Source organism: Planococcus citri, chromosome 2, assembly GCF_950023065.1.
Source record: "Planococcus citri chromosome 2, ihPlaCitr1.1, whole genome shotgun sequence".
NCBI lineage: Eukaryota > Metazoa > Arthropoda > Insecta > Hemiptera > Pseudococcidae > Planococcus > Planococcus citri.
In genome coordinates, this window is record NC_088678.1 from 10,059,760 (window position 1) to 10,073,247 (window position 13,488).

The window sequence follows — 13,488 nt, forward strand, 5'->3', positions numbered from 1 at the left end:
TTAGAATCGGCTCCCTGGTCTGCAGTCTTATAAGCTAGCAAAGGCTAAATTACTCGTAGGTGATGCATGGTGGGAGAGGTATAAAAAAAGGGAGTTTTTGTAATTTTTCACGGTGAAAAAATACATTAAAGCTCGATGGCACGAGCTACTCAAAGTGAAAAAATCCAGCCTCCATAAATCATTGCGAATAGCGTGACCGAACGTTTAATGGTCGCACGAGCAATTAAATTTTTTCATATTTTTAATTAGGTATTTTCGCATGTGATGCCGTCGCGTCGCAAGATGTAGATATACGACGACATTTCTATTTAAAATTTTTTCTCAAGATGTAATAAACAAGAAAGGGTAAGTGTCAGCGAAAATACACTTATAGTTGGGTATTAGGTACCCTTAATTTCCAAGTTTTTTTTTCACATCGACGTGGATTTTAGCTGTTTAGAGTGTATGGTGTAGAAGTGTGCGAAAAAAATTCACGAAGGAATGCATATTAGAGAATGGCACTAATTGGAGAATTTCACGAGGTTTTATACTCTGGAATTGAAAAATTTTGCTTTAAATGGTACCTATTTTCTTAATTGATCAATTTTTTTTGCTTTCAAGGTTATTTCAGGAAAATGAAAATTTGTCATCCTCGAAGTGGATGTTTTTTCCCCCTGGAAATTGAAATTTATCATCATGTCCAACTTTGGAGTCTGACTGCTAGAGACTTCTAAAACTTGGAGAAAACATTTTCAAAAATTTTAGAAGTTCAAATTCAAGTTTTTTTTTGAGAATCAAATGATCAAAATTTCGCTAAATTGCGGAGCTGAAATTTGAAAATTTCGAAAAATCGCGGAAATACCTTATTTATAATATTTACAACTACGAATTTTTCGTGATGTAATTCGTAAAACCATGAATGAGAAGGTGGTTTTGAGCCACAAGATTTTGGTCAAAATGTAAAAAAAAAGTCAAATGAAAGAGCTGAGTACAAAATTGACTTATTTTCAGGATTTGACCCTTTCAATGCACCCATATTGAACTTCGAATTTCCTGAAAATGGACAAAATCGTGTGACATGCTTAATCAAGTTTTTGAGAGCGTTGAATAAAAATTCCAACGTAGGTATATTTGTATTTTCAATGATCAATCCCTCCAAAGCCCTCAATTGGTCCCCAAAATTTTGTAAATATTTTTAGTGTGTCCTTTACAAATGTATCAACTCTCGTCACTCCAGAAGAAAATGAGTCCACACTGAAAATTTTGAAATCGATAGTGAGCAACAAATCATTTGAAAAACTATGGATTTTGAACTATGTAGATAGGTACCTATTTACTTATTATTTTCATCAGTTATTGAATTTCATTTGCACAATTTCGTTGGGATTTTATCAGAAATTCCTTCTTTTGCTCAAGCGTTCTGATTCTTTATCATTTTTCTTTTTTTTTTTTTAGCAAAAAGTACTGAATTTTTTTTCTTTTTTTACACAATATCACACTTTGATTTTTCCCTCAATTTTTCAATAATTTTGAACTTTTCAAGTGGAAAATTACAAAAACTTTATAAAAGTTTTTCAGCTTGCATCGCTCTGTTAGAAACATATTATTCTTTTCCTTTGCTATGGGTTCTTTTTGAAGAACAGGATTGGATTTTGCAAAAAAAATAAATAAGTCCAAAAAGTAGGATGAAAACGTTTTTCTTTTTTCTTTTTATTTGAATTCACCGCAATTTTCAAAGAATTAATTTTTGGTTTTTCAAAACAAAAGGATCGACTCGAAAATTCAAAAAACGAAGGATTAAAAATGGTACTTGAAGGTATTTTTTACACCCCCTGTAACCAACATGACGATATGAAAAGTAAAAATCGTCATTAAACAAAATCATTTATAAAGAAAACATGAAAAGTACATGAAACAAATAGATATTATATGAATTTCGCGAATTCGCGTACATAAAAAAATTATAAGAAAAAGTACATTGACAAACCAACGAATTGAAAAGGAATGGAAAAAAAAAAGACAAAATTTTAGCGAGTACATAAACAAAAATCAAAAAACCGAGCACGGCCAAATATTATTGAGAAAATTCTCGAATGCCTCGAAAAATTGGAAAATTTATCGGATAAGTTTGGAATCATAATTTTGGCCGTTGCATATGCCCCCTGGCTAATTCAAATTTCTCAAAGCAAGCTTAGAGAAAATTGAATTGGCCATAGATGAAAATAGCAAAATTGTGAAATAACAATAACAATAAAAAATTAATTAATCATTAAATCACATTTGAATTACACAAATTATGAATACAGAAAAAATATAAAACAATATTATGAAAACGAAAACGGGATAAACATTTGACAAAACTGCGTAATAGATAAGATAAAGTAAAGAGAAAAAACAACAGAAACAAAGACATTACAAGGAAAATTGGAAAAAGGAAAGGGAAAAGAGAGTGACACCAACGTGAGACTCGCGTAGATGGAAAACAACGAGCCTACACCATGGTCTGCCACCTTCTCTGGAATGTAAGGCTTGGACAAAAGTCCCTCACCCCATTCCAGAGAGTAGGAAAGGAAAACAAAGGAAAAACAAAAAGATTAATAGGAAAACTAGGAAGAAAAATAGGAAAGTTGGAAAATTGGATCAGAAAGATGTGCATAGAAATGCCACTAAATCAGAAAAAATTAATCATTTTCATTTCGAGAATAAAAATTAATTGATCAGAAAAATCAATAACTTTGAGCAGTTTGAGCGAATAAATTTACAGAGGAAAGCGAACCATAAAGACCTAAAAAACATTTTTTCCTTTTGCGTTTCAGATAAATCAAAATAAATTTCAAAATCGATTGATCATTGAACATTTTATTATATCCACAAAAATTATCATCCTGCAAAGGTTTTACAAAAGATACAGACTTGCCCCCTGCATGAGAAAATGCAGTAAAATAAGAGAGACCAGTTTTATCAAAAATCATTTTTAAATAACGTTTTGTTATACTGATGATTATAAATTTTGTATCAAAATTATTGACAAGTTTGAAAAAAGGATTTATAAGTTTGATTTCAACTTCAAGATCTTCAGACACGTTGGATTTGTGAGAGTTCTCACTTATAGTTACATCTAAAACTAGTTTATCATGAACTTTTGGAATTTGCGATCCTAAATTTATCAAGTTTGAAGTTTGTGGTCTAGTAACACCATTTGAAGACGACTCAAACATGATTGGCTCAAAAAATATTTCATTTTCTAGTTTTAACCCTTTCAGTCATGAATTTTTGATTCGCTATATAAAAATTTTTTCATGATGGATTTGAATTCAGGGCATCATCCTGATCATTTTCGCTTTTTCCCGGACTCTCTAGCTCAATTATGTACCGAGATACAGCATGTCCACTGGAGTGGACACTGTGACTATGGGAGCTCTTTTTTCATTTTTTTGAAAAATGATTTATTGATTTATTCGGCGTTTAATGTTTTAAAACAACAAAAATGATGTTCACTTGAAATAAAATGAACCAAAACCATTATTTTCATGAGTTGAACACAGATGAACTTGAGTTTTTGTATTATACATGTACATTTTTCTATTATAATCACTTTGCTGATAACATATGTTCACAAAGCATTCACTTCTCATGAACCATGATTATTTCACATAATCACTCTCATTCTCGTGATCTAGACCATTAATTATATCATCTTTGTCACTGCTCAATAATTTTGAGTCTGAGGTTTTATCTCAGAATGCATACACTTTACTATCTGTAAGGGGGTTTTAACAATAATTTTGGGACATTTCATGTTGATATATCACCATAACCATTACAATTCATCAATATTTGAATTGAAATAGCATATACGCCTCAAAACTACATAAAACTCCTCAAAAATAGATTTTGAGTGTAACACTTTGGGTATCCTGTAGTCACAGCGTCCACTCAGGTGGACATATTTTCTCCACTTTGCTCTGAAGTGATAACAAAAGTAAACATAGGCATGTAGCATATCGCTGGAAAGAGGAAACCGTGTAGAATACGGGAAAATTATTTCCAGCTTCCTAAAGTCACCGATAGAAGTGCTATGAACATTTGAAGTTGGCTGATTTCATTTTTGGCGTTTTCTCCAACCTGGATGCTTTCATACATGTCAACTAATTCATTATTGTGACAATAGAGTCGTTTTTCTTCGTTATTCTGCTTCTCCTTTCTTTCCTCTTTCCAATGATATGTCAGTCATCACTGTACGCTAATTTATAGTCTACCTAGAAGCATTCAAAGTGGCGTCCACTACAGTGACCGCTGTGACTGAAAGGGTTAACAAATCAAACTCAGAAAAACTTGGACTGAAAACATAGTTTTCCAAATCACAACAAACTTGAGATAAAATTGAGGGTTCAGATACCTCAACTATATTAATATTTTCAATCTCCGAAAAATTCTCAACTGAATGAGCCTTTTCAGATATTTTGATCTCACGAGTTTCAAACTTTGGTGAAAAATCAGGACAAAAATTATTTGAGTTTTCTGCTTTGGGAAAATCATCAATGATTTTAAATTCAGTTTTCAAAGAATTATGAGTGAAATCACATGCGTGATTTTTGTCTGAGTTCAAAATTTCAAGTTGGAAATTATTTGTATTTTCATTCACAAGTTCCAAAGATTTGCTCGAAACTTTTGCCTCACAAAAATCATCCATAAAAGACATATCGATAATTACGTGATCTGGTTTTTTGTGAAAATTAGAAAATCCCAAATTTTCATCAAAAATTCTATTTTTGTTAGATTCAGCAACTCTTGGACCTAAATCGCTTAAATCAAGATAATTTCCATAAGTTTGTTCATAAACTTGAGAAAAAGATACAAATTTAGGCTCAATAAAATTATTAAATTCCCTATTTTCAGAAGGACACTGTTTTGTATCGCTAAAATGGAGATAATTTCCGTAACTCTGTTCATAAATTTGAGTTGAGTTCGTAGAAACCTAATTATCGGTTGCATTATTTGAAGACAAATAATAATTACCTCTAAATGTTTCGATAAAATTTGATACTGGTATTTGAGGTAAACATTGAGAGAAAGGCTCACCATAACTTTTTTCATTATTTTGAGATAATAAATTAGACGAAAAAGAGGTCTTTTTACCTTCTAATAAATCTAGGTGATTATGGAGTCTAACCAAAGTTTTAGTTAATGTAAGGAGACAATTGAACAATTTTGGATTATTTGAGAATTCCTCCATGTCTTTCTTTGATCAATCAATTTTCAAAAAAAAATAGCATAAGGTAGGTAGGTAATTACTTAATTACGTAATATCGTTGGTTATAAGTATGCGAAAATGAATTGACAATTTATCAAATAAAACATCGTGAATAAATAAAAATTACAAAACCGTACTTTTTCGAACCATAAATACCATGTATACTTGAATACCAAACGAAAACAATGATGTGATGACGTGAGAGGTGATGAGCTGAACGAAATAAACGAAAACAGCAAAATATTATTACCAATCAATTGACACAAGTGCTGGTGGTTCAGGCTGAGAAAACGACATCGATAATTGCAGAAAATTGAACGAATTTGGCGAATTATGCAGACTCATTTGACAGAAATCGAAGGTAGTGACGTAGTATCAAAGGTTGATGCATTCGGCATACTCAAACTCCGCGGAGAAAATGTAGTCGTAGATATGTACAGATGTTTGGATCTTGGTTCAAAATTTCAACCAAATGATTTTTTTGATCGAACATTTCTTTTAAAAAGTTGAAAAACAAAATATGTAAAAAACGAAATAACAAACCGTTTTGTTTCCATCCCGGACGGGCCCCCATTTATGTAACAGACATGACGATAAAAAATCAACAAATCGTTTTGTTTCCATCCCGGACGGGCCCCCATTTATGTAACCAACATGACGATATGAAAAGTAAAAATCGTCATTAAACAAAATCATTTATAAAGAAAACATGAAAAGTACATGAAACAAATAGATATTATATGAATTTCGCGAATTCGCGTACATAAAAAAATTATAAGAAAAAGTACATTGACAAACCAACGAATTGAAAAGGAATGGAAAAAAAAAGACAAAATTTTAGCGAGTACATAAACAAAAATCAAAAAACCGAGCACGGCCAAATATTATTGAGAAAATTCTCGAATGCCTCGAAAAATTGGAAAATTTATCGGATAAGTTTGGAATCATAATTTTGGCCGTTGCACCCCTGCTTGGAAAAATAAGAAGAAAAAAGGCTCAAAACCTATGATGAAAATAAAATTGTTGACAACTCCCCCCCTTCAAAAAAAATCATGAAATTTTCGAAAAATATCCTGCCAAAATTCCTAAGTACCTACCAATGTCCAGATTTTGCATTTTTACACTGTGTTTTCAATTTTCAGGAAATTGTTGGGGCCATCAATGAGACACAAAATCCGAATAGACTCAAATTTCACGAAGTTTCTTCAACTTTCAGGAATTTTAAAGGATCAGTGGAAGCCTCTGGAAGAGTCGACTAGAGAAATGAGTCGATATTCGTATTCAGCACTCTCAAAAAAACCTAAAAATCATATATCACATCATTTTTTTTCAATTTTCAGGTAATTCTAGGAACCAATGGGAGAATTTCAGTTGTTGAATCAAAAAAAAAATAGTCAATATTTGTATCCAGCACTCCCAATAATATCTAATAAGCCCTATTTCACTTAAATTTTCAATTTTCAAAATTACCATCACTGCAAAATGGATGAAATTACCTGAAGAATCTTAGTACAAAATTCTGCGACAAAAGATTCAGATGTATTACGACTGAAAAGATAGTAAAATTTGAAATTTTTTAGCTTCAAAAACTTGAAATTCATCTTTCTCAAAGTTTTTGCAAATGAACTTTTTGCTTTTTTGAAATCGAAAATGTCTTTTCTCTGCAATTTTTGCATTTTTCGAGCTCGGAATCACTTCTATTCGATTGACAAAATTTTTGGAGCTCCTTACCCTTCTTACTTAGTTCTCCAAATCCCCTCACAAAGAGTTCACAGAAGTAAATATCATATAGATAGATATTATATTCTCTGGATTTTTCTCGAATTTTCAAATTAGGTTCCAAAATTTGAGAAGCTTTTGAAAATTGATCTTTCAAAAACTCTCATAACTTTGAATTTTTGAAATTTCTGGAAAATATTTTTGAGACGACTTTCAATTCACCTTTAAAACGCCACAAACAGATTTTTTCCAAGTTGCAGTAATCTTGAATAATTGTGCTCAAAATTTGGGCATTTCTCAGGGGAGGGGGGGAGGTTCACGAGCGTGACCCTGGATTACAACAAGAAATTTAAGAAATTTTAATTGCTAAAAAAAAAAAACAGTACCATCTGTCTCAAAAGAGGATTGGAGTGCCAATACCTACAATCCTACATATTGGAAATTTCCCTCCTTTCTGTGAGGAGCTCACAAAATAATTTCGAGCGAAATCGTAGGACCTCATACCAAAAAATGGGCTACAGATTGACACGAAATATCCTTCTTATACTTCCCAATTTCTCCTCATCAAACCTTCATCACGCAATCACTCGCATTTATTCTCAAATTACACATACATTTTTATGCCTTCACACAATTAACCTCATAAAAAAATCAATACATTCGAGTGTCGTCTGTTGGTTCTCGCAATGAATAAAAATTGACCCTAGCCCCATTCATCTTTTCGTAGTTGCATTCTCAGCTAAAAATTTCCCCTTGCTGGCCCAGCTTCATTGACATTTTATACATACACACTGGTGAAACAGGAAACGAAACTTGGCACGCTCGTGTTCGCAAACAGTCGCCGTCTCTGAATCATTTATCAAGTTGAAGTCAACTCTTCCAGCAAGGAAAACACTTTACTGTCTGGTTTCATATTATCGTAGCGATTCTTTTTTTTTTTTGCGTACGTTTACAATGTACACCACTTCAACCGACGAGTATAACATTATATAATTCCACGAATGAAAAAAAAAATCCGACATTTTTTTGTAAAATTTGTACTTACGATAAACTTTAATAGTTCCGTCCGTCTCGCCTAAGGAATTCCTCGATATGCATTTATACGCTCCATAATCATTAGGACCGACTGATTTTATGGTTAATTTCATATGCACTTTGTACGCATTATTTGACATTGAAGGTTCGTATTTTGTACCTGAAACAAACCCAAACAGAATTACAAAAAAATTAACGAAAGCTCAACCACAAGGGTATTACGTATACCTAGTACATACTTCCCACACTCAATTATGAAAGAAGAAACGTTCTTAAAAGTTACTCGGGTAAATATTTACGATGTGTGGTAGCGCATTAATCATATTATGAGTACGAGTACACCGGAATTTATCCCCTTCCTTCCATGCATACCCCCCAACTGTGTGTTGTTACGTTCACGTAAATATTATCTCGTTGGAAATTTTAATAAAATCGTGTTTACATATGTTAACACATGTTACAAATAGTAGTACTACATGGAATATGGAACGTTCGCTTTCGAATGTTGGCGACCTTATTATATATGTAGGTACTTACAATGTGAGTTTTCTAGCTTTTTAATATAACGAGGTGGCCCAGATTTGGTGAAAAATTTCACGGGGTGGATTACTTGGCTCGATTATCTTTTTAAAATTTGAATTGAGTTGAATTTTGAAATTTTAGTGGGAGGAATATTGGTCCAGTGGAGAAAGGAACTTCGCCTGTGAAAACAATTCTGGGTTATAATTTAAATTGAATCAGGACTTCTAAACTCAATAAGGATGTAAAATTGTGTAAATAATTTGAGTTTCTGTTTTTCTGTTTGGTGGTTTGCTCAAATCGAATTAAATCAACGGAATAATCTAAATCAAATTGAAAAATGGGCTGAAACAAATGGTTTAAGTAAAACACACTGTGTACTTTTTTCCAGAAAAAATCAAATTAACCCAAAACCTACTCTAAAATTTATAAAGGTCGCTCCTTGGATTTCAAATCTTCTACCAAATTTCTCGGACTTACATTTGATAAAAAACTAACTTGGACCCCCCCCCCCATTTTCTAAATGTAAAATCATAACTCTTGAAACGAATCAATTTACTAAAAATATTAAAAATCCTAAATATAACCCCTCCCGTAAATTATTAATCCATCTATATAAATCTCTCATACACAGCAAAATTGACTATGGTAGTCCATGCTTTACAAAAATTTCAAATAAAACAGCCAATATCTTAAAAACTGTTCAAAATTCTTCTTTACGGATTTGCATTGGAGCTCTTTACTCCTCACCCATTGATAGTACCTACTTACTGTGAAGCTGCAGAACTACCCTCAAATTTCAGAAAATCACTGGTAACAAACAAATTCATTACATCAGCCTCAGCTAATCCATCACATCCCCTCCAAAATCTTATCTCAATATACAGCTTACATCATTTCCAACAAAATGACAACCCACTTGCCAAGTTCATCTCTGAAATAAAAAACCTTGAAATTGATCTCAAAAATCTCATTCAAAAACCCATAACCTACCCTTCTTGGCTATTAAAACCCTTACAAATTGATTTTCAACTGAGAAATTATCCAAAAAGAACCATTTCCCATTAGAAATTAAAAGCCACTATCTTGAACTCATATCAAATTACACAGAATTCAATTTAATGCTTTACTGATGGTTCCAAAATCTCTAACCTACAGAGTCATTCAAAAAAGACTGTACAACTAACAACAGTGCATTTTTTGCACCGATCTCTTGGCAGCACTGAATTCCTTGAAGAATTTCATTTTTAAAACACTCCTCACAAAGTCAGTTTGGTATAAATGTTCGGCTGCCAGAACAATTTTTGTAAAGAAGTACATTTTTAAGCAAAAGCTCATTTTTTTCATGTCACAACTTTTGAAAATCGAAAGTTTGGGTACTGGGCAAGAAAGTTTTATGAAAAAGTTCAACTGCCCGCGTGGAAAGAAGCCAGAGAGACCCAAAATAAACACCCTCTCCATAAAATTCAACAAAATAATATTATGAATTTTGGTGACGTGCTCAATTCGGGTGGTCCTTAACAACATGGCAAAAAATAATGTGCGATTTTTCACGCTCCTACCCCCTAAAGTTGTGACCTCGGGTGAGAAAATAATTCCCTATTTTTCATTTTTTCCATTTTCGAAAAATTCGGGTTGTAGTGGGCCCCTTAATTTTCAAAAATTTGAAAAAAACCTATATAATTCAAATAAAAATTTTCAAAATTTCAAAATTTCGAGTTCCATCGTCTCTAAAAGGTTCCTTTTGAGTAAAATAGACTCTTATGACAATTTTAGCCCCCTCCCATGTAAACCAAGCTGACCCCCCAGAATAGCTGAAATTTGTATATTATGTGTGGGATGTCCTAAAATTAATTGTTCTTGGTCTTTCCTCCTCCCAACCCACAAAGTGGTGTCCTATGGTGAAAAAATAATTCCCTATTTTTTATTTTTTTCATTTTCGAAAAATTCAAGTTGTGGTGGGCCCCTCAATTTTTAAAAATTAGAAAAAAAAACAATTCAAAGAAAATTTTTTAAAATTTCAAAATTTTGAGTTCCATTGTCTCTAAAAGGTCCCTTTTGAGTAAAATAAACTAACTCTAATGATGATTTTAGCCCCCTCCCATGAAAACCAAGCTGACCCCACCAGAATAGCAGAAATTTGTATTTTAGCTTTTCTGGTGGGGTCAACCAGAAAAAATCTCAGGTAATTTATCAGAAGAAATTACAGGTAATTTACCAGAAGAAATTACAGGTAATTTACCAGAAGAAATTACAGGTAATTTACCAGAAGAAATTACAGGTAATTTACCAGAAGAAATTACAGGTAATTTACCAGAAGAAATTACAGGTAATTTACCAGAAAAAATTACAGGCAATTTACCAGTAAAAATTACAGGTAATTTACCAAAAAAAATTACTGGTAATTTACCAAAAAAAATTACTGGTAATTTACCAGAGAAAATTACTGGTAATTTACCAGAGAAAATTACTGGTAATTTACCAGAGAAAATTACTGGTAATTTACCAGAGAAAATTACTGGTAATTTACCAGAGAAAATTACTGGTAATTTACCAGAGAAAATTACTGGTAATTTACCAGAGAAAATTACTGGTAATTTACCAAAAAAATTACTGGCAGTTTACCAAGAAAAGTACCAACTATTTACAAAAACATTACCAATCATTTACCAAAAAAATTATGGGTAATTCATCAAAAAATTTCCGGTAATTCACCAAAAAATTGCCGGTAATTTACCAAAAAAATTACTGGTAATTTACCAAAAAAATTACTGGTAATTTACCAAAAAATTACTGGTAATTTACCAAAAAAATTACTGGTAATTTACCAAAAAAATTACTGGTAATTTACCAAAATAATAACTGGTAATTTACCAAAATAATAACTGGTAATTTACCAAAAGAATAACTGGTAATTTACCAAAAGAATAACTGGTAATTTACCAAAGAATAACTGGTAATTTTCCAAAAAATTACTGGTAATTTACCAAAGAATAACTGGTAATTTTCCAAAAAATTACTGGTAATTTTCCAAAAAATTACTGGTAATTTTCCAAAAAATTACTGGTAATTTTCCAAAAAATTACTGGTAATTTTCCAAAAAATTACTGGTAATTTTCCAAAAAATTACTGGTAATTTTCCAAAAAAAAAATTACTAGTGATTTGCCAAAAAAATTACCATCAATTTACCAAAAAAAATACCAAAAATTCACCAATGAATTGCCAGTACTTTATCAAAAAGTTTTTCAGTAATTTACTCAGAAATTACCAGTAGACAGACCGCTCCGAATAAAAATTATCAGTTTCTAAACAATGATTTCATATGAAGGTACTCGTAATTCACCAAAATAACTGAATTTTTCCTAGTGTCTACAAAAGTGAATAGGTAGATATCTATGTAGGACAAAATGTTAAAAAGCCCTTTTTGATGGTTGGGCATCATTTTAGTCCAACATTATTTTTTTCGATCTTCTCAAAAGTCAATCAACTTAATACCAACCTTGAACTTTTCTCCGGCGTATTTCGAAGTGTCAGGAATTTGTAATTTGAAAGTCTGGCAGTCATAATGTCAAAAATTAATTGCAATTTTTTTCAAAATTTTCAAAGTCAAATAAAATATTTTAATATCGTACGAGTATATAGACTCGCTATATCATCAAAATTTAAAATCAAGTCAAAATAGGGTGTTCATTTTGCTCACCCCCCCTTCTAGCATTTTCAGTCCATAAACATCGATGCAATGGTAACAACGCAAGTACCTACTCTAATAAGTTCACAATGTTACACAAATGAAAGTTCTAATCACCCTCTTCAGTATCGTATGCTTTGAAAGCAGAAACGAAGGGGAAAATCTTAATTTAGTAACGGTAGAAAATTATTTTAATTAAGCCCGTATCGGTTTTTCGATTAAAATTTTACAAATGCAAAATACCAGCTTTTCGTAAGTGCTCGCGATAATAAAATAAACACTATCGATTAAAGTAGCGAAGGCAAATTCACTTTCTGGTTAAGTTAGTTTTTCGCGTGTCGCATACCTACCCAGTATAGAGTATTTTCAAAGTTGGAAAACTCCGCGGCCGCTTAGTAGAAAACAGGTAATGGAAAACTTTTTCTTTCGAGGAATGATTGCGTTTAATTAATGAGAACCTAGGTTGGTTTTGCAAACTATAAACGAAATCGTGTTCATTACGGAAGTGAATTGAGGTTAAGCTGATCTGCTCCGATGATCGTGGAATATTTTTGATTGGTTAATTTGTAGTAGAACAAGAATCAGAGTCTGATAAACATTTCGTCGACCTTTAACAAGAGTGACGTTCTATTTAACAACGTCGTCCTTCCAATGACGCCGTCTGTCGTCATGTGCGAAAAATCCACCCATACGACGATTCTTTTAAAAAATAAGGGCTCGTGCCGATCCTAAAGTGAAAAAAAAAGTCTTAATAAATGACAATTCGTTGAATATCGCTGCAGGCAACGGATATATATTGAAGGGGAGAGTGTCCGAGGGATGATAATGAATATCATTCAAGACTCGAACCAGACAAGGTGCTGCCGGAGAACACTCGTATATTCGCATGTGATCATTTTTAAAACTGGAGCCATCATTTGGCTAACAATAGAGTTCAATCAGTGACGAACTTAAATCATGTCACATTTAGATTCGCCAACGCCAACCCGTTAGAAAAGGGCCACGTGCCCGGTTGCGGTTTCTTTATTGCCGTTAAAGTCACGAATAGCGGTGCCTAGCATCTAGATAATGCCTCGCGTGGTGGTAAAATAGTCTTATCGGTCAGTTCCTTTCAACGAAAAGGCCGCTGCTCGGCTAAACGTTGTCAAAACGCGTCGTATTGGCCGCCTTTCCACATGGAATTAATTCATTTGGTCAGGGTGACCAAAGGGTTGGAGTTCGCGAGTGTCACAGCCATTGGAACACGATGCGAAAGCAATTTTCTTTTATCATATGTGAAATTAATTGATATAG

The 13,488-nt window shown here is 32.5% G+C and overlaps 1 protein-coding gene across 2 annotated transcripts in view; it reads right to left on the reverse strand.

The window, feature by feature from the left end:
* The window catches only part of LOC135834575 (lachesin-like), a 159,507-nt gene that overhangs the window by 10,802 nt on the left and 135,217 nt on the right, over nucleotides 1–13,488 (reverse strand). For both annotated transcript variants that reach the window (XM_065348492.1, XM_065348493.1), the window contains exon 7: nucleotides 7,998–8,147. In XM_065348492.1, the coding sequence (XP_065204564.1) occupies nucleotides 7,998–8,147 (150 nt within the window). The remainder of the gene's footprint in view (nucleotides 1–7,997; nucleotides 8,148–13,488) is intronic.